Here is an 18,867-nt window from a genome sequence, read left to right as displayed (position 1 = left end):
GGCATAATAATATGTTAGGAGCAACATCAGTGCATACTATTACAGTTCACAGACAATTCATCAGTATTCTTATGTCCTCATAACTTTTCATCCTGACCAATCAGGATCTTCCTTTTGTTTTTCTTTGCTGTCTTACTGTCATGCTTTGGCATGACAGTGGCGCACACCCCATCACGGTTGAACCCAGACTGGCCGCGGCAGCCACCTCGGACTCTTCCCTGCACGCACCCTGTGACGTCACGACCTGCGCGGCCCGGTGGAGTTTTTGGTGGCTCCTTGCGCGGACCCTGTATTCTCTCGGCCCTGGCCCCACCTGGAACAAGCCTTCCGGCGCAATAGGCCGTGACGTAAAAAAAAAAAATATATATATATATATATATATATATATATATATATATATATATATATATATATATATATATATAATAGCGAGTTGACATGGTAATACAACTATTGCTGATAACATGGTACGAGTATACAAGATTTTGCAGTGGAATACAGAAAATAAACATGAGAACTAATAAATTACTCTCTCTCTAATAGTAAAAGGCTGGTAAAGATGTTATGTAATATTTAGCCATTACTTATCTACGGTATGTGTTTTAAGCTTATCTGGACGGAGAATGTTAAAACAGATTTTGGTGAAGAAAAATATTATTGTTGTTTTATTTGTTACCTGTCGTTAAAAATATATTTGGCGCAGGCCGAAACCTAGACTGGACCATGGGGTCTAGTGTGGTCTGATTTTCTATGTAAATCTCTCTCTCTCTCTTACACGAGTTATCTTCTATTATTTATTCCACGCTTGTAAGTCTTTTTTTTCATCTCTTGTGATCAAGCCATCGCCGTCACTCCACAATCATTAAAAAAAAAAAATATCTCCCCAAAAACATGTAATCAACCCCTCTCAGTAATTACTGCCTGACCTGTATGTTGCATTTTCTCCATCTACTGGTTAATATACATCTAACAATGACATGCATGATTGTGTAACACGGTTGGTTGACGTCGAGTCAAATATAGACTATTTGCGTATGGATTAAGTTTTTCTCCTTCCTGCCTCAATACTTCCTTCTGTTTACTCTTAGTGAATTTTGATCAAATCTGAGACGCTCTACATTGAAGGCTGTACATGTTTCTACATTAAAAGTAAGATCATGGTCAATATATAATGAACATTATACAGAGGAAGTGTGAGGGATCAAGGCGGGTGTGGAACATTTCTTCTCAGCTTCTACGGAATAAAGACAAGGAAATCCTGGTGTTTTTCTATTAAAACCTGTACATACATCCTTAGTGCATATACTTCAGCAGTTGAGTAACTAAAAACATATGATATGTGGAGGAAATTTTAAGGCAGACAATTTATGCTCATTTACGACGACGATCTGGGAGCGAGAAATGCAATGTTTTGGGTGTAATTGCTGGCTCCGCCCACCGGCTGAGCTCCGCCCCCCCTACCCCCCTAGCCTTACCTCACTGAAGAGCGACCCGCTGCATGAGGTCCACTCCGTGTATTATTCCTGCAAGGGTGATATAAGCACCGTTACCACGCAGATTGTCGTACTCAAAACACTCCATTCATCAGTTTCAGGCCCCAGAACTGTCGCAGCCACACTAATAACGATATCTGATTAAATTTAGTATTATAACCGTAAAGTATCGATGTTTTACTATCACAAAACCGTCCATGGAAAACCCGGCAGTAACTTCGGCTATACGAGAGGTTTTTCAGACAGGCAAACTGAGGTGCCGTTATGTATAAAAATACGGGCTACAGTCCCAGCCCCTATTTTTTCATTTCATACACTACCTACAGCTAACATCGACGTACGATAGTCAGGTAACATTGGTGATAAGGAGGATCGGAGCCGCCCCGCCGCGCCACCTGTCCACCGGCCGTCGCACCACACTGCCAACACCACCACACAGCAGGGACGGAAAGGTACCGTTAATTTGAGTATTGGTATTACCGATACCAAGAACTCTGGTACCGCTGTGGCGACACGTCTCATCCCTCTGTCACAATCCATCCCACCCTGATTGCACAGACGCGGACTTCTGCTATTTTGACCATTTCATTCACTGCACTGTCTTGTTATAGCTTATACTAAGCTTAACTTAATTTTATGCTAGTTTTCATGAAAAAATAGCCAAATTCAAGGCTGCCATGGAGCCCGTACCTCAGCTACTAATGAATGGAGAGTATCCCATAAAACCTTCAATCAGAAGAAAGCTCTGAGGAGACAAGGACAATCATTTGATGAAAGGTAAGCCTGGTGTAAGCTATTAGAAGACAGTGCAGTGAATGAAATGGCCAAAGTAGCAAAGTCCGCGCATGCGTAGATCAGGATGGGATGGACTATAACAGAGGGATGAGACGTGACGCCACACCGGTACCGAGCAGTAGGGTACCGGTTCCGTGCCGCTTGGCTGGTACCGTTAGTAGCGGTACCGGTACTTGCCATCCCCTTCCACACAGTTGGAAAGCCACACACGGATCAGCAGACGCGCCAGGCTCTCCCCGCCCTCTCTCAGCGTGCAAGATGTCAGACAGGGCGTCCCCGAGCTCCGAGGTGATGGCGGGCGAGCAGGAGGAGGTGTGCGTGGTGTGCTTCAGGAGCCTGGATATCTACAGCGTCGGGGAGTGTGACCACCCCGTGTGCTACGAGTGCTCCACCAGGATGAGGGTGCTGTGTGCCAGGAACGAGTGCCCCATCTGCAGGAAGGACATGGCCAAGGTAACGGCCGGCGCCGGCTGCCTGCCTGCTCATTAGGGGGGCAGACCTGTTCGGCTGTAGTCGTCATGGTTTTTTTTTTCCGTATGTCTTGGTTATGCTTTGGGCAGACGTGTATGGGACATGTATGCTTTACTTTCACGGTCTTCATATTTTCTATTTCCTTATGTTTTGCTTATGGATAGAGTAGACGTGTACGGGACATGTCGTCATAGTGTGTCACCTGTCATGGAGTGGGTTTACCCGTTCAGTTTCACGGTCTTCATTTTTTATCATTTCCTCATGTCTTGGTAATGGACGGATTGGGACTTTCTCAGACGTGTATGGGACATGTATGGACCGTGTGCTTACCTGGGCTGTTAGTCAAGGGTTGGGTTTACCTGTTCAGTTTCAATCAATCAATTTTTTCTTCCTTATGTGTTGGTAATGGGCTGGGCCTTTACCTGATGTGTTTTGATCATTTGTGTGTCGTGTACTGTATGGCAGGTTATGTAGTTCATTTAAACTCATTAACTTCGTCATTTAAAGCTATTATTCTTGACGTGGGGGATGACTTGACAAGACAGTTTCAGTTCACGTATTTGTCATGTATGTGTGTCGGATTATCTTGCAGCTGGATTAATATTATGACTTATTAAATGCCAGGTAATGACTAAACTGGTGGGACATATTGTAGAAGAATGTGAGTAGTATGTCAGCACAGCACATGACATACCACGGTGCAACTGTGATTAGGTACGGTAATAATGCAAACCCTTATCTTCTATCAGGGGTGGGCACAATCTTCATTCAGTCATCAGTACTGTACCTTACACCATGAATGCTGTTGTAAATACTGATACAATGCCTTCCTCCTGTTTTCTAACAAGATGTCTAAATTAAATTCAAGCAATACTAGACCCTAAAGTTATTTACTTTTTAAATTGCAGCTATTTTTATTTTAATTTAAGCAAAGAGAACAAATGCTCCTTGCAATAGGGTGTCACAGGAATGATTATTAACAACTGAAGTGGGTTCCTTACATTAGGATGTGAATATCTATGAAACTCAGCCATATGAGCAGCTGGTCTGTCATGTGTAGGAATGTAACCCATTAATCCCTGTGTCCTGGGGTAGCAAGTACTTGCCCACCACTGGCTCAAAGGCTAAAGAAACATGAACACTGAAGCCTCTGATGGCTTTGAACATGCCCAAAATTTTACCATTACATCCCCACACATTGTAAAGATTTTGAGCCTTGCCTAACATTAACCCATCATATACACCCTCTTAGGTGATGTTCAATAGTATTTTTATTTTATCTCTACACCACACCCCCCCCTCCCATATACTTGTTACTTAAGAAGACAAAAAGTGACCAGTCAGCCTGCATATGACAGCTCCTGAGATCAAGTTATTCACCATTTGCTTTCCCTGTCCATGAATGTATCTAACCTCATTTTGAAACTTTTGTAGTATATATCTGTCAAGTGGTGTTCACGTAGGTATTATCTCCACCTTACAACACCTTCCATTAATCCGTTATACTCATGCAGGCGATGTTCAGAAAGTGAATGGATATATACCCTTTGGAAACATTTACAGTTTTTTCAGCCTTGTTACACATCTGTTCATTATCATCTGCCTCTTTTTCTTGTTTGTTTAGCGTCCTTATTTTCCTTATAGAGTTATCATTACCTACCGGTGAATTTTCTTATATTTTTTATATTTTTTATTTATTCATTTATTTTTTGGCCTTTGAGCTGCATCCTTTGCTGTAAAGAAAAAGTACTGTATACCATATCATTCATCTAATAAAGCACCCATTTCAGTATCTCACAGAGGGTATTGAGGCACTGATTTTAGAACCTCTGTACTGAACAAACACATCCCTGTAGGTGGTGTTCCTGAAGGAGGTGGTGCCCTTCTCCAGCATCAACACACGCAACATGCACTTTGAGCGGCGCTATGCGATATTCTTTGAGACCGAGGTGTTGATGAGGGCGTATGATGCCCTGTTGGAGCACCGGTGTAAGTCCTGCGACGACTTTCCCATCTTCAGGAACTTCACGCAGCTCAAGGACCACATGAGGAAGTACCACGAGCGCTTCTACTGTGAGCTGTGTGTTGATCACCTCAAGGTAGGCTCACATGGTCTATGGTATTTTTTATTATCTTTTATTTTTATTGCTTTGAGTTCTTTTGACAGACAGGGAATAATTAAGGTAAATTTCATATATGTATAACAATAGTGTAGATTCTTGTGAGCCGAATGCAACTGATTACTCAAATTTGGCTCCATATAACAGTGGTGGCAGCTGTGCCATAAGGGAACAAACATGCCAATCAATCAGTCAATCAATCTTTACTCAGTTTTGCCCAAACATGGCTTTCTTGACTGGCATGGAGCAGGGATTTTCCTGTGTTCACATGTATGGAGGGAGGGAGGGTGCCATCAGCAAACTTCAGTACCCATGGATCTAGAATTGGAGTGAACAGTCACATGAATAGGTGGTGATGCTTGCTGTGTGGTGGCATGGGGCACGGCAGGAGACCCAAGCCAAGGTTACCTGCACCCACATGAATAAGTGGGTTTGGGACATATTATTAGTAAACATTTTGGTGCCCATGCTCACATCTGGACCTGGATTTATGATGCGCAGGGCACCCGTACAGGTACATAACACACATATTTAACAAGGCTCTCATTATATGTTTCATAAGAGTTTTGGTCATTCCCTTGGGTAGTTTTATGACCCTGGTATGAGTTTGACCCTTCCTCTGTACCATGAACCTAAGGAAACACTGAAATTCGATTGATCTCCTTTTTGACCTTTGGAAATCATTGATGTGAGAGTTGGTAATGTTTAAGAATACTGACCTTTGTATTAGCCCAAAACAGCACCTCTTCCCAGCATCATATCTCTGCCATACTCTAGTCTAGACACTTTTGATTTGTTTCATTGTGGAGTAGAAGGATTGGTGGTATTAGAAAGCAATTATGCATTTTCTTATTTGTTTTATTATTCTTAATGTTATTTTATTCTATTTCACAACAAATATTACATATATTTTTTCTATTTTGTTTCCCCCTACAAATCTTTACCAATTCCTTTTTACACATCTTTTTCGTTTTATTTCCCTGAACAGATTTTTACACATTTTTTGGTTTTATTTTCCTTTACAAATTTTATTATTACTTATTTCCCATGTTTTTTACATTTTTTTATTTGATTTCCCTTTCCAAATTTTATTTTTTTAGTTATTTAATTTCCTGATTCCAGATTTTTACACATTTTTTCTCCATTTCCTACTGTGTATTTTTACACATTTTATTTTATTTTATTTCCCTCCAGATTTTCACCCACGAGCGAAGGTCATACACAAGGTCACAGTTGGCGCAGCACAGGCGGAAGGGTGACACAGACGACCGCAGCCACCGGGGCCACCCCTTGTGTGAGTTCTGCGACGCCAGGTTCATGGACAATGATGAACTCTTCCGCCACTTGCGACGGGATCATTTCTTCTGCCACTTCTGTGATGCGGACGGCTCACACCAGTATTATGAGTGAGTGTTGGGGTTTAGTGTATTAGTAACCTCCACTATCCCTAAGTCTCAACCCCCAAGTATATATCATTGTAAACTAATCTTACCATTGATTTCAACCTTAATATCTTATGGCATGAATAGTAATCCTGGAAAATGCTGCAAAGTAATTTGCTACCTCCATCCATCCCACCTCCATCAGTAAAAAAAATAAAAAAATAAAAAAAAAGCCATAAGCTAATACTGTACAGTTTTTAATATTTTTGCTTCCAGAACAACAAAAGATTATTTATATTGCTATTATAAGAATACAAAGAAATACCAAAAATTTATATATCCTGCATATTCATCTTCAGGAAATCAAAAAATACTTTATTTATTTTTTTATTTTTATTTTTTTATTTTATTATTTTTTTTCCATCACAGAAACAAATTACAACTGCCCTACACTTGTATATCTTATATTTTCATCAGGTATTTTTTTCAGTCCCTGTTGCACATTTATATTGTCTCCTGATCACAGGCATTATAGTGACACCAACATTTTCTCTCTTCTTGGTTCATGCTGCCCTTGACAGAAGTAGCCGAAGGGAAGGTTGGTGGACATCATGCCGGTAATTTTTGGCCACAAGAAAACTGACATCGCCTTATTTTCCAGGGACTACAATGCGCTGCGTGATCACTTCCGCTCCGGCCACTACCTCTGTGAGGAGGGAGACTGCCAGGAGGAGCGCTTCACCTCTGTCTTCAGGACCAAACTGGATTTACAAGGTAGGACTTCTCTATAGTTATATAGTATCATATTGTATCATTAATATCCTAACACAAGGCAGGAGAAATCAAGTAGTGCTAAATTATACATGTGAAAGAGTAAGGGCTTGGGCATATGAAGAAGAGTGTTGATACATGATATTGAAGATCTTGGTGAAGGAGGGAGAAGTGATATGTAAAAAAAAAAGGGATTGAATGAGGGGTATGCGGTCATTTCGCCCACAGGTCAATTTGCCCACACTGTGGAGCCATTTCGCCCACAGTATGGAGTCATTTCGCCCAAGGTTACTGGTGGTTCATTTACCTCACACTTGTTTACCACGTGTTTCAATGGGGTATATTCATTGTCATCAGCGAATAGGCTATTGTGCCCAAAAAGCTTGAACTATTCTTTCAGTTATCATAAATTACCCGTGTTTCTCTGGGACTCGTAAGAATTACACTTCAATGCAGTAAAAATTACATTTTAATACAATAAGAAATGTTGTTGTTAATAAAAAGGTAGCTGATCATTCTCGTTTTATTTATTTGTAAATGAGAGAAAATAATGCAGGGTAGAATATTCTCTCTTTGGGATGAGTATGTAAGGGGCGATAGGTTATCATATCAACTGCTGAAAACTTGCGCTCATCTCAATGGCCTAGTATGCAGCTGAATCTTGCTTGTACGTATTTTTTAGTAAAGGTTATTTAAGTAGGTGTTAAAGGTTTTAATTCTTTATTTATATTCGGCACTTGGATTTGATAAACTTACATATAGCTCATCTTTTTTAATTCTTTATTTAACACCTGATAAAAGACCCAACAAGCCCTCTACTGCTGCACTGCCCTGGTGATGGCCTCTCGAACTACACACCACTTACATGCTATATGATTACTCCAACAATGTGGACGTGACATGGAACGTGTGGGCGAATTGACTCTTACAGGTGGGCGAACTGACTCTTACATGTGGGCGAACTGACTCTTACATGTGGGCGAACTGACTCTTACATGTGGGCGAACTGACTCTTACATGTGGGCGAACTGACTCTTACATGTGGGCGAACTGACTCTTACATGTGGGCGAACTGACTCTTACATGTGGGCGAACTGACTCTTACAGGTGGGCGAACTGACTTACAGGCGAACAAACTGACTCTTACATGTGGGCGAACTGACTCTTACATGTGGGCGAATTGACTCTTACATGTGGGCGAACTGACTCTTACATGTGGGCGAACTGACTCTTACATGTGGGCGAACTGACTCTTACATGTGGGCGAACTGACTCTTACATGTGGGCGAACTGACTCTTACAGGTGGGCGAACTGACTCTTACATGTGGGCGAACTGACTCTTACATGTGGGCGAACTGACTCTTACATGTGGGCGAACTGACTCTTACATGTGGGCGAACTGACTCTTACATGTGGGCGAACTGACTCTTACATGTGGGCGAACTGACTCTTACATGTGGGCGAACTGACTCTTACATGTGGGCGAACTGACTCTTACATGTGGGCGAACTGACTCTTACAGGTGGGCGAACTGACTCTTACATGTGGGCGAACTGACTCTTACATGTGGGCGAACTGACTCTTACATGTGAGCAAACTGACTCTTACATGTGAGCAAACTGACTCTTACATGTGAGCAAACTGACTCTTACATGTGGGCGAACTGACTCTTACAGGTGGGCGAACTGACTCTTACATGTGAGCAAACTGACTCTTACATGTGAGCAAACTGACTCTTACATGTGGGCGAACTGACTCTTACAGGTGGGCGAACTGACTCTTACATGTGGGCGAACTGACTCTTACATGTGGGCGAACTGACTTACATGTGAGCAAACTGACTCTTACATGTGAGCAAACTGACTTACATGTGAGCAAACTGACTCTTACATGTGGGCGAACTGACTCTTACAGGTGGGCGAACTGACTCTTACATGTGGGCGAACTGACTCTTACAGGTGGGCGAACTGACTCTTACATGTGAGCAAACTGACTCTTACATGTGAGCAAACTGACTCTTACATGTGGGCGAATTGACGTGTGGGCAAAATGACCGTAAGCAGAATGAGGTATATGGCCATGCAAAATTAATCAAGTTGAGGTCTACAGCTCATGGTTAGGCCACTAGTAGCAGACCCCCATACATGGAACTCTTAATTCCCATCTCAAGCTCCCTATGAACTTTAATAGGCACAGCAATAGGCAGCTTTTTAATACCATTCATCTTTATTACATGGTAGATGGAATCTACCTGTATACTTTTGTAAGTTAGGAGGTTTTTCATCTGCATCTTTTGATATAATGATTGAGGCCTTTTATCTGTTAGCCATTATAGTGTTGGAAACTTTTATCCATTTGTCTTTTCACAACATAGAAGGATTTTTATCTATCTCCTAGATTTTACCCAAACCCAAGAGAAGGATTTTTATCTATCCTAGGTTTTACCCAAACCCAAGAGAAGGATTTTTATCTATCTCCTAGGTTTTACCCAAACCCAAGACATTAAAGGAGACAGACAGCTTAACCCTCTCACGCCCGATGACACATTTCGTGTCATCGAAGGGTAAAATAATTGATTAAAAATTAAGTTTTCGGTGGAAGTGCGTCAAATTTGGAGCGTCATTTGTTGGGATAAGTTTCTTAATGGTAACATATGGCAACCTTTCTGAGGAGCGTGGAGCGATTTTTAGTTGTTAGCCTACTCTGACGGGAGAGGAAAAAAATACAGTTTTCTTGGTGTAACTCAGGAACTAATAGGCGTATGACGATTTTGAGGATACCATAAGAATCCTCACTAAATTCTACTTCTAAACATAAATTCGGCTAAAAAAGTTGGCCCACAAAATTTCGAGCTAGAGAATGAGGAAGAGTTGGTACTTTGGATTTATTGTCTACAATACTCTATACAGAGACTTGAAACAAGTTTGTATTGTTTATATATATATTTTCTTCTATTTTTATTTGTGCATGTTCTAGTACAAGTCTTTATGAAGCCATTGATACCAAATTTATTGGGGTACGATATATCTGTGAGGGTAAAATACGTCCGGGAATGTAGAGTATCGCGGCGGCAAAAAAAGGGCCGGTCGGGCTTTAGAAATGTATGATGAGTGGAACAGAAACTTATTGGAAACTTACGGTGCGCGAGAGGGTTAAGGGCAAATGAAAGATACATAAATAAAAACACCTTTCATCATAGCTTTTGTATTATTTGGTGATTCGTGTATCAATACAGCATTTCCTTCTCCTCCACAGCTCACTGCACCCAGACCCACAGCCAGAACATGACCAAGCAGGCTGCCAGACAAGCCCGCACTGTTGACATTGAGTTTACAGTGAATCACCGCATGCAGGACAGCCACCGCCAGGAGGACAGGGGGGGACGTGGCGGCAGGGGGGGAAGAGGAAGAGGAAGAGGTGGAAGGTAAGGGAAAAGTAGAGAGAAATTTGGGTGAGACAAATTATCTAGGAAGCCTTTCATTTGTACACTTATACTGTTTAAAGAACTTGATGTAAGAAAAGTAAGGAGTGAAAGGTAAAGGGCAGGGAGGGAGAAAATTAGAGGAAGGTAATGTGGGTTGAAACTTGAAAGGGAATAGGAAAACATTTCTTCATACTTCTTCCGTCTAAAGAATTTTATTTAAGATGAGGAAGAGGATCAGTTAGGTGTAAGCATGGTGGTACGGAGGGAGAGACAAGAGAAAGGGCATTACAAGGAAGAAGGGTGGTAGGGTCTTTGGGACGAATCATGAATGGCAGAAGTGTGAGCATGGAGGTAAAGAGGGACTTGAGAAATATAATAATAGTACCAACCCTCATATATGCAAGTGAAACATGGGCCTGGAATGAAAGTCAGAGGTCTAAAGTGCAGGCAGTGGAAATTAGTTATTTGAGAAGTGCTTGTGGTGTGAGTAAAATAGATAGAATGAGTAATGAAAGTGTGTACAAGCATTTTGGCATGTGTCACGTGGGTGAAGGGAAGAAGTGTGGATTGGTGGAAGAAGTGAAGCGACACTTTAAAGTGGTTTGGCCACATGGAGCGAATGGAGGAGAGTGAGATGACCAGAAGGGTGTATGTGAGTGAGATAGAGGGAGGGAATGTTAAGAGGACAACCTCCAGTGAAATGGAGAGATAGGGTGCAGGAGTACGTTAGGGAGAGGGGGGAAAGATCCTTGAGAAACTTTGAGCAGGCAAGGAGGGAGTGTCTAGATAGAGAAAGACTGAAACTCTTCTGCCGTGGCCATCCCCTGGTGGGAGCTCCTAGGAGCAGGTGTCGATGAAATGATGATGATGATGAAGAGGTGGAAGGTAAGGAAGAAGAGGAGAGAAATTTCAAGGAAAGTAATGTGTGTTGAATGGAATTAAATAGGAGACCATTTCTTCATACTTATTCTATTTAAAGAATTTAATTTAGGAAGAGGAAGAAGTGGAAGGTAAGAGGGAGAAAGAGAAATTAGGGGGAAGATACTGTGTGTTGACAGGAATGAAGTAGGAAATCAGTTTGTCTATATATTTCTTCTCTTTAAAGAATTTGATTTAGTGCTCTGTCACTCCTTTATAAGAATTCCCTAAAATCTGCTAATGGATTGGTAGATAATGGCTGGTATATATAGATTTAGTGTATGTTTGTTCGATCACTCAACTCCACTCAGTATTCATGTACGAGAACAAGGAAATTGAGCCGTGGTGTACAAATGAAATGAAAACTTTAATTCCATACTTTGACACGACTAGACTTCATCCTTGTCCCTCAGTTCACTTTTCTAGAGTAATTTTATCCTGGCATGAATGAGTATACGACATATTTGACATTTTCAGGAGAGACAGGGAACGAGAATATGAAGACCAAAGGATAGCAGATGAAGTAGACAGCCGGGCGCCTCCTAACCAACACTCAATAGACATCAACTGTGTTCAGGACTTCCCGTCACTAAATAGCAACGGGCCGGGGTCAGGAGGGGATAGTAGTGGGGGCAGTGGCTCAAAGTCAATGGCGACGCACTTAGCCAAGCAGAACAGGTTTACCATAAGAGCGAGAGGCGGGACAAACTTATTAGAGGAGGAATTCCCAAGCCTGGGATCGACCAGCGTGACCGTCAGTGCAGCGCAAGCCACCGCTCAATCCCCATCATCACCCACCACTTCCGTTCACCTCAAAGTCAACACCAAGAAGCCTTCCCGTGACGCTCAGGGTGCCAACTCCCGCAGCAGCAACGTCTCCATACAGTACAACCGCACCGTGCCTGCTGCCACTACCGAGGGCAAGACTCCTACTTCTGAGGTGGAGGCCAGCAGAGGAGGAGGAGCAGGGCCACAAATAGGAGTCATATCACACAGTAGTAACATAACACTTCAGAGCACTGGCAATGGAAAGCCCAAATCAAAAGCCCCTGCGGAAGATTTCCCTGCACTTGTTAGCTCCTCCAAGGGCAGGGGAGGAGGAGGTATGGGCTCAGGGTTGTGGGGGAGTGGGACAGCCCAGCCTGCAGCCGCCACCCCGAAGAAGGTGACCAAGGTTGTTACTAATGACTTCCCTTGCTTAGGTCCCTCAGCTGGTGCCCCTTCTGTAGCTCCATCAAAACCAGGGAAGAAGTTCAATGCTAAAGACTTTCCAACTTTAGCCGCCAATGCTGACACTCAGACACACATGCAGAACTATCACGGTCATTCTAGTGTCACGATACCGGTCAGTAATGTGTGGACAAACTCTGTGGAGCACGTGCCCAAACCCTGCGAACCCAACGAAAATTTAATGGGATCAAAGGGTAAAAAGAAGAAGAAAGGACCCAACAAATCACCAACAGCAACTTTAGGTGGTGGTGGTGGAGGTGGAGGGAATACTGGTCAAAGTAATTTATCAAATGGAACGTCTAAACCAAAATCAGCAACTAAAAAGAAGCCGCTTGGACTTAGTAATATTTTTGATGATAGCGACGACGAGGACGCCCCCAAAATCGACCTGAGCATGGGAAGGTTAGGCGAGTACGAGTCTCTTGCCCCGAAAGTCAGCAGCTCCAACATGAAAATGATAACTCAGGACATGGTACAGGAGAGGAAAAAGTCCGAGCTAAAGATTGGAACGCTGAAGTCTCCGCCAGTGATGGACAGTGACGAGGCTTTCCCATCCTTAGGCCCAGCCACCACCTCCCCCCTCACCACCTCCACTTGGTCATCGCCGGCGAAAAAGTCCGCACCGCCTGGGTTCTCAGGCAAGCCCAAGGTTCCTCCGGGCTTCAGCGCCACGGATATGACATTCACCAGCAGCTCAGGGGAAAAATTTGCCATATCGCCAACCTCTGAAGGCAGCATTTCGACAAATTTCACTGAGCACCCACAATCTCCTTCCTCCTCCTCCTTTGCTCCTCCTCCTGACTTTGATCAGAGAAATAAGAACCTAATCAAGACCATACAGAAGGAGTGTCAAGGGAAGGAGGAGATGTTTGGAAAGTTTAAGCAACTAGCAAACCAGCTGAGGAGCGGAGAGCTGTCAGGGCAGGTGTACTACGAGCTGTGTAGGAACGTGATGGGCAAGGCGACCTTCCTCAAGATACTCCCTGAGCTACTGGTGCTCCTCCCTGATATCAAGAAGCAGCAGGTAGGTCTGTCTTAACTTGTTTGGGATATGAAGTAACATGTAGTAATAGGGTCTGTCTTGGGTAATTACAAATCAGACTTTATGAGCTCCTAATAACTATTACTAGACATTGAAATACAGCAGGTGTGTGTCCTCGGAACCCTTACCAGATTCAAATCCAGCAGGTGTGGGTGTAGGTGTGTTTCCTCTTAATTACCAGATATTAAAATACAGCAGGTGTGTCTTCTTAACTCTTGCCAGGTATTAAAATGAACCAGGTGTGTGTGTGTGTGTGTGGCAGGGTTGGGTCCAAGTACATGGACTTGGACATCGACTTAAGTACAGATTTTCATGTACCAATACTTGTACTTGGAGTTTAAACATTCAATTGTACTTGTACTTATACCCAAAATACTTGAAAATACCAAGTACATTCAAGTACAGACAAGTACATTATATTTAATCAAAAGTTATATACTGTATATAGATTCTAGTGAACTTTGTGATACTATTGGGTTAATATGTACATTGAGTGTTATGATATTGTAGTGTAATATTATTACGTCTCATTAATGTGTATATACAAAAACTACTAACTTTCATGCTTTACAAATCTGTGACAGAAACTTTCTGATCACAAAGTACTTTTACTTAAGTACAATGATGTGTACTTGGGCTTGGACTTAAGTACATAGTAAAGTGACTGTACTTGTACTTGAAAAATATCCAGGTACTTGGACTTGGACTTAGGTACAGTCACCTGTACTTGGACCCAACCCTGGTGTGTGGTACTTAAATCTGTTTGTTCAACATGAAGTCAAGACAGCCAAACTCTCTATACCAGTGTTTGTTAATGGGATTAACAGACATGGCATTGTACAATTTCTGTGATAATATTGCCTTAGCGCTTTTATTTATTTATCTACTTTTCCCTCAACCAGGAAGTGCTGGGAGCCTACAGGAAGGTGGACGGGGGCCGGGGCTGCACCACCTTGTTTGCCGTGTGTGTGGTGTGCCGGCAGGTCCTGAGCCAGGGTGACTTTGCCCAACACATGGAGCTCCACGACAACACCGCCATGGACTTCCCCTCCCTGTCCGACGCCACTGCCCACATGCTCAAGAAGTGAAGGCCATGATCTCCAAAGCCTCAGGTGTGTGCTGTGCTTTCTTTTTTTTCCTTATTTTCCTTTTTCATCAGGTTTACCGACTTCCTCTTGACGTATTGGTAGGGCAAATGTATGTTTTTTTTTTTTTTTTTTTTTTTTCTTCTGATTTACCCACTTACTCTTTTGACTTTGATAGGGCAGAGTATATCGATGTTTCTTCTACTTTTTCCTTATTATATATATTTTTTTTGGGGGGGTGGGGGGTGATTATTTAAAGTGTTGTCTTCTTTTTCGTTTTCCTCTTCTGACTTCAGTTGGAAAAAAGTTATCAACAGTTTCTCTCTCTTCAACTAACATTTTGGTATGGTTGGGTTTTCTTCCTTTTACTATAAGTAGCTATTATTATTATTATTATCATATTATTATCATCATTATAAACATCAATATTATTATTATTTCTGTTGTTTCCCTGCCTGGCCTCCCCCCACATGAAGAGATGAGGGACAGTATCTCTGGAGTATTAAATGTGTGTGTGGTGAGTGGGTATTTTTGTTAGGTATTCAGTGTCTGTAAGGACTGTGTAGATTTTGATTTACTTTATTTTCCTTAATTTTATTTTTATGAACCATAACTATTTGTAGATACAAGAACTGTACCAAGAGGCAAAGAAAAGTAAAGTGAATATCAAATGCAGAGTTTACAAGTTCAGTAAATGAAAGATTTGATTCCAATTTTCATCAGGGTGTATAAAAGTAAGTTAGCTTACACCATTCATAATGTTGCATCACATAACCAGGATCACCTTAGATTTTTTTATCATAGGACTAATATATGATGTATGGAGAAAAGTTTTTATTTTTTAATGTACTTATTATCTGGCACATAACTTGGTATGTATTTTTGTTGTTGATGAACTTTTTCCTTTTATTTTGATGCTATGCTCTTTTCTGTTCGTTATTTTCTGTTTTTTATTTTGTTATATATGTTCCAGCACCTCTATGGTGAAGTGGTTAGCACACCTAGCTACAAATCCGCGGGCCTGAGTTCAAATCCCTGCCTAGGCAGTCGGTGCGTAGCTCACCCAGCTGTTCATCCTCCCATTTGGGCTGGTCGATAAATAGGTACCTTGGGAAGGTGAACTGTGGTAACCCAGATGTCACACCAGCCCTGTGTCCTTGGGTAATGGGTTACATCCTGCAATAGGCTCAAGGACCAATGTGACTGAGATGAGCACTGAGGCCATGTGCAGCTTTAGTGTATGCCCCAACTTTACCTTTACTTTATATGACTTAGGATGTTTTTGCTTTTCTGTCCTCAGTTATGAGTTGCTGTGTTTTCTGCTGTTGTGTTCTCTATTGTAACTCTGTATGTTTCTCTGTTTCAGGGCCTTTGATGGAGTGGTGGGTGGCAAGAAGAGGGTGACAACCAAATTGTTTTGATGTGGATCTAAAAGGTCTCAAGCTTGTTTAATGGTTATTTTGTATGTCTTTGTTTACCCTGTGTGTGTATTCAGGACAAGGAAAAATAATGTAGAAAATGTTTACTCAATGTGTAGAAAGGCTCACCAGGAAATATTATACACCCCAGGAAGTTATGTTTGTGATACACATATAGCTTATTCATAAATTATCATATCAAGTGATTCCTGCATTCAGGTGAAAGGATCTCTGCTCTCCATTTTTATTTCCTGAGTTTTGTGACTGTGACGTTGCTGCTCAGCTGCATCTCATTGGTGTTGTATGTGTGCATGACAGTTGCGCTGGTCCAAGTATTGACTGTACTAACTATTAAAAAAAAAGTGTCTGTGGCTAGGCTAGAGACTTAACAAAGTCTGAATATTTTTTCATGACCTACCAAGTTCATCATAGGTCCAAATACCAGTTGGTGGACATTTTGAAGTGTGATTTTTTTGTAAGTCCATTTGTATTTATGTATCACTTTTTTTAAGAAACTTTTTTTTTTTTTACATGTAAAGTAAGGTTGTCTTAGGACATGACTGGGATACACATCATTTGCCTCTTGCTCTAAAGTCTTCAAGGAATATAATTTTCCCTCCATAGGTAGTGCTGTGGCTGTTGGCATATCTAGTTCATGGGCTAAAAGTTTGCTTACCAACAACCTCCTCAGTGTGTCTGTGTGTGTACATACATGTATATGTACACACATATGCACACACACATACACACATACATAATACACTCAAGACAAACACACAAGCATGTTCCTAGTTCTGAGAAAAAGCTTCATAACCCTTGAAATATCACATCTATTGACTTGCATTTTAAAGCCTGTGATCAGGAAGTGCCTATATTGTAAAAAAAAACATATAAGATGTATTATATTGAATTTTGTAAATTTGGTGTAAATAATTAATAAATTGCCAATATTTTCACTTGCTCCTGATTAGGTAGTCCAAGGGAGTGCTGGGCCATAAAATAGGGTACAGTGTATAATCTTTCCAGGTAATAACTGCAGGTAAGGTAAAGTTGGGGGCATGTACTATAGTTGTGTGTGGTCTTAGTGCTCATCTCCCATCACCCTGGGACACAGAGCAGGCATGACATTCACATTATCACTCAAGGGAGGAGGAACAACAATACCGTACTGATTACTACTACCATAGCATAAACAAGACAGATATAAGCAGCATTTTGATTGGTTAGTATCATGTATGGTAATTCTGAACTGGAGCAGATGAGAGGATGGCAATTGCCTGTAAAGTGATTAGAAACCCTAGATTTTTCTGTACACTGAATAGATGACGTTACTATAGATTACCATTGTCAATATATCATCAATGTAAGTTATCCAAAGAATTCAAAAGCTTTGCCTGTTACAGTGTACCTGGAGTTAAGTAATAAGCAAAAGCAGTCATAGTGCAGGGTGTTTTGTTGATCTTGCTGAAATTCATAGGCTGTGGAGGTTAAGGAGCAGTGTGGGCTGGCGCGCGGATCCAGGAAAAAAAGTTTAGGGGGACCCGATTGTTGAAGTGTCCGACGAAATTGCTTACCACACAATTTGTATTGTCCCGCGAGTTTTGTTGTTAGCCGCAGTGTGGCAGACTGAACGTTCCCCCCTGTTCCCCCCTCTACTGCGCATGCACCGACCTGTGTTTATATGCGCTACTCGGCCCACTCCAAAACACTGGAAAAATCGGTCCCCCCGAGCAACATTACCAGATTGTCGTACTGAGCCTTTTATGTTTGCCGATTTCCGACCCAATAATTAAACTGCTTTCATCACCCAAATAACTGCCTTCATATATGGATATCGTTTAAATGGTTAATTATTGGTGCTTGTTGGCAACAGTCATAGCCAGAAACCGGTAATTACGCGGCTTCGGAGTACGATAATTGGCAACGGTGCCCTCGAGTCCCGAGGCGATAATCTGGCAACAGTGCCACTGTCCTCCGAGCTCGCCTGCCTCACCTCAGCAGCCGCACCCTTTTTTTAGTATGGTATTTTACCTGTATACAATAGGTACAGGATGTAAGCCATGAAGTTGTGACCTCATCTTCCCAGCAGGAGCAGAAGGCTAGCAATCCTGCCCTCCTATATGTGTATGTGATCCTGCGGCAGTGAAAGGCCGACAGTCCTGCCTGAGTGTGTGTGTGTTTTGTCTTGCTACAAGATCAGAAACGGTTTGAGCCATGCCATGAAAGGGAGGAGCATGCCGTCCCAACCCCCAGACAGTACAGAGTGTGATTATACAACTAAGGATACATGGGTAATTATAAATAGCACCAGGAATAAAAAAAAACATTATATCCTTGCATGTATCTATATTATATTTGGAAAAATATGCTTGTTGTATGTATCCCTGATAATAAAATTTATCTACATGTGCTTAAATTTAAGTGAATGAAAGCATAAGAGAGTAAAGTGAATGGAAGCATAGTGAGTTCCTCCCTTCTCCCTTGTTGTTTACCTGCAACAATAAACTATCAATCAATCAATCATAATCAAGTACTGGCAGATCTTTCGTAATAAATCTGCAATCGCTCCTTCAGACCTATTTGTTGTAACTCCAGATCTACCCACTAGAGTCCACCAGTTCAAAATAGCCTCCCAGAATCCCTGGTCAGCCTTCAGTCTCTATCTATTTAAATCAGCACTAGCTCATCATATAAGAATATCACTACATGGACTATAG

General features: G+C 41.8%; 1 protein-coding gene and 1 long non-coding RNA gene across 5 annotated transcripts; both read left to right on the top strand.

Annotated features, from left to right (window-relative positions):
- Positions 1-2,447: 2,447 nt before the first annotated feature.
- Positions 2,448-17,106, top strand: LOC127001952 (E3 ubiquitin-protein ligase ZNF598-like). The gene is made up of 8 exons (XM_050867223.1): positions 2,448-2,741; positions 4,616-4,858; positions 6,074-6,285; positions 6,923-7,035; positions 10,289-10,457; positions 11,853-13,629; positions 14,550-14,759; positions 16,099-17,106. The coding sequence occupies exons 1-7, from the start codon at positions 2,547-2,549 to the stop codon at positions 14,733-14,735; spliced, it is 2,895 nt and encodes a 964-aa protein (XP_050723180.1). The 5' UTR covers positions 2,448-2,546; the 3' UTR covers positions 14,736-14,759; positions 16,099-17,106.
- Positions 7,970-9,822, top strand: LOC127001953 (uncharacterized). 4 transcript variants are annotated; one of them, XR_007755578.1, is made up of 4 exons: positions 7,970-8,181; positions 8,336-8,665; positions 8,710-8,819; positions 8,992-9,822. It is a non-coding gene; the product is annotated as an uncharacterized LOC127001953 (long non-coding RNA). The 4 variants fall into 4 exon arrangements; XR_007755574.1 differs by lacking the exon at positions 8,710-8,819 and having other exon boundaries at positions 8,336-8,687; XR_007755577.1 differs by having other exon boundaries at positions 8,336-8,731; positions 8,948-9,822.
- Positions 17,107-18,867: the final 1,761 nt, after the last annotated feature.

Source organism: Eriocheir sinensis, chromosome 22 (genome assembly GCF_024679095.1).
Source record: "Eriocheir sinensis breed Jianghai 21 chromosome 22, ASM2467909v1, whole genome shotgun sequence".
NCBI classification, from domain to species: domain Eukaryota; kingdom Metazoa; phylum Arthropoda; class Malacostraca; order Decapoda; family Varunidae; genus Eriocheir; species Eriocheir sinensis.
This window is presented reverse-complemented; position numbering and strand designations above follow the sequence as displayed.

Bases quoted from the DNA above. Each gene is read 5' to 3' on its own strand.
- LOC127001952 (XM_050867223.1), top strand. From the start codon at position 2,547: ATGTCAGACAGGGCGTCCCCGAGCTCCGAGGTGATGGCGGGCGAGCAG. The intron at 6,286-6,922 runs GTGAGTGTTGGG...CTTATTTTCCAG, and splicing joins GGCTCACACCAGTATTATGA to GGACTACAATGCGCTGCGTG. The intron at 13,630-14,549 runs GTAGGTCTGTCT...TCCCTCAACCAG, and splicing joins CTGATATCAAGAAGCAGCAG to GAAGTGCTGGGAGCCTACAG.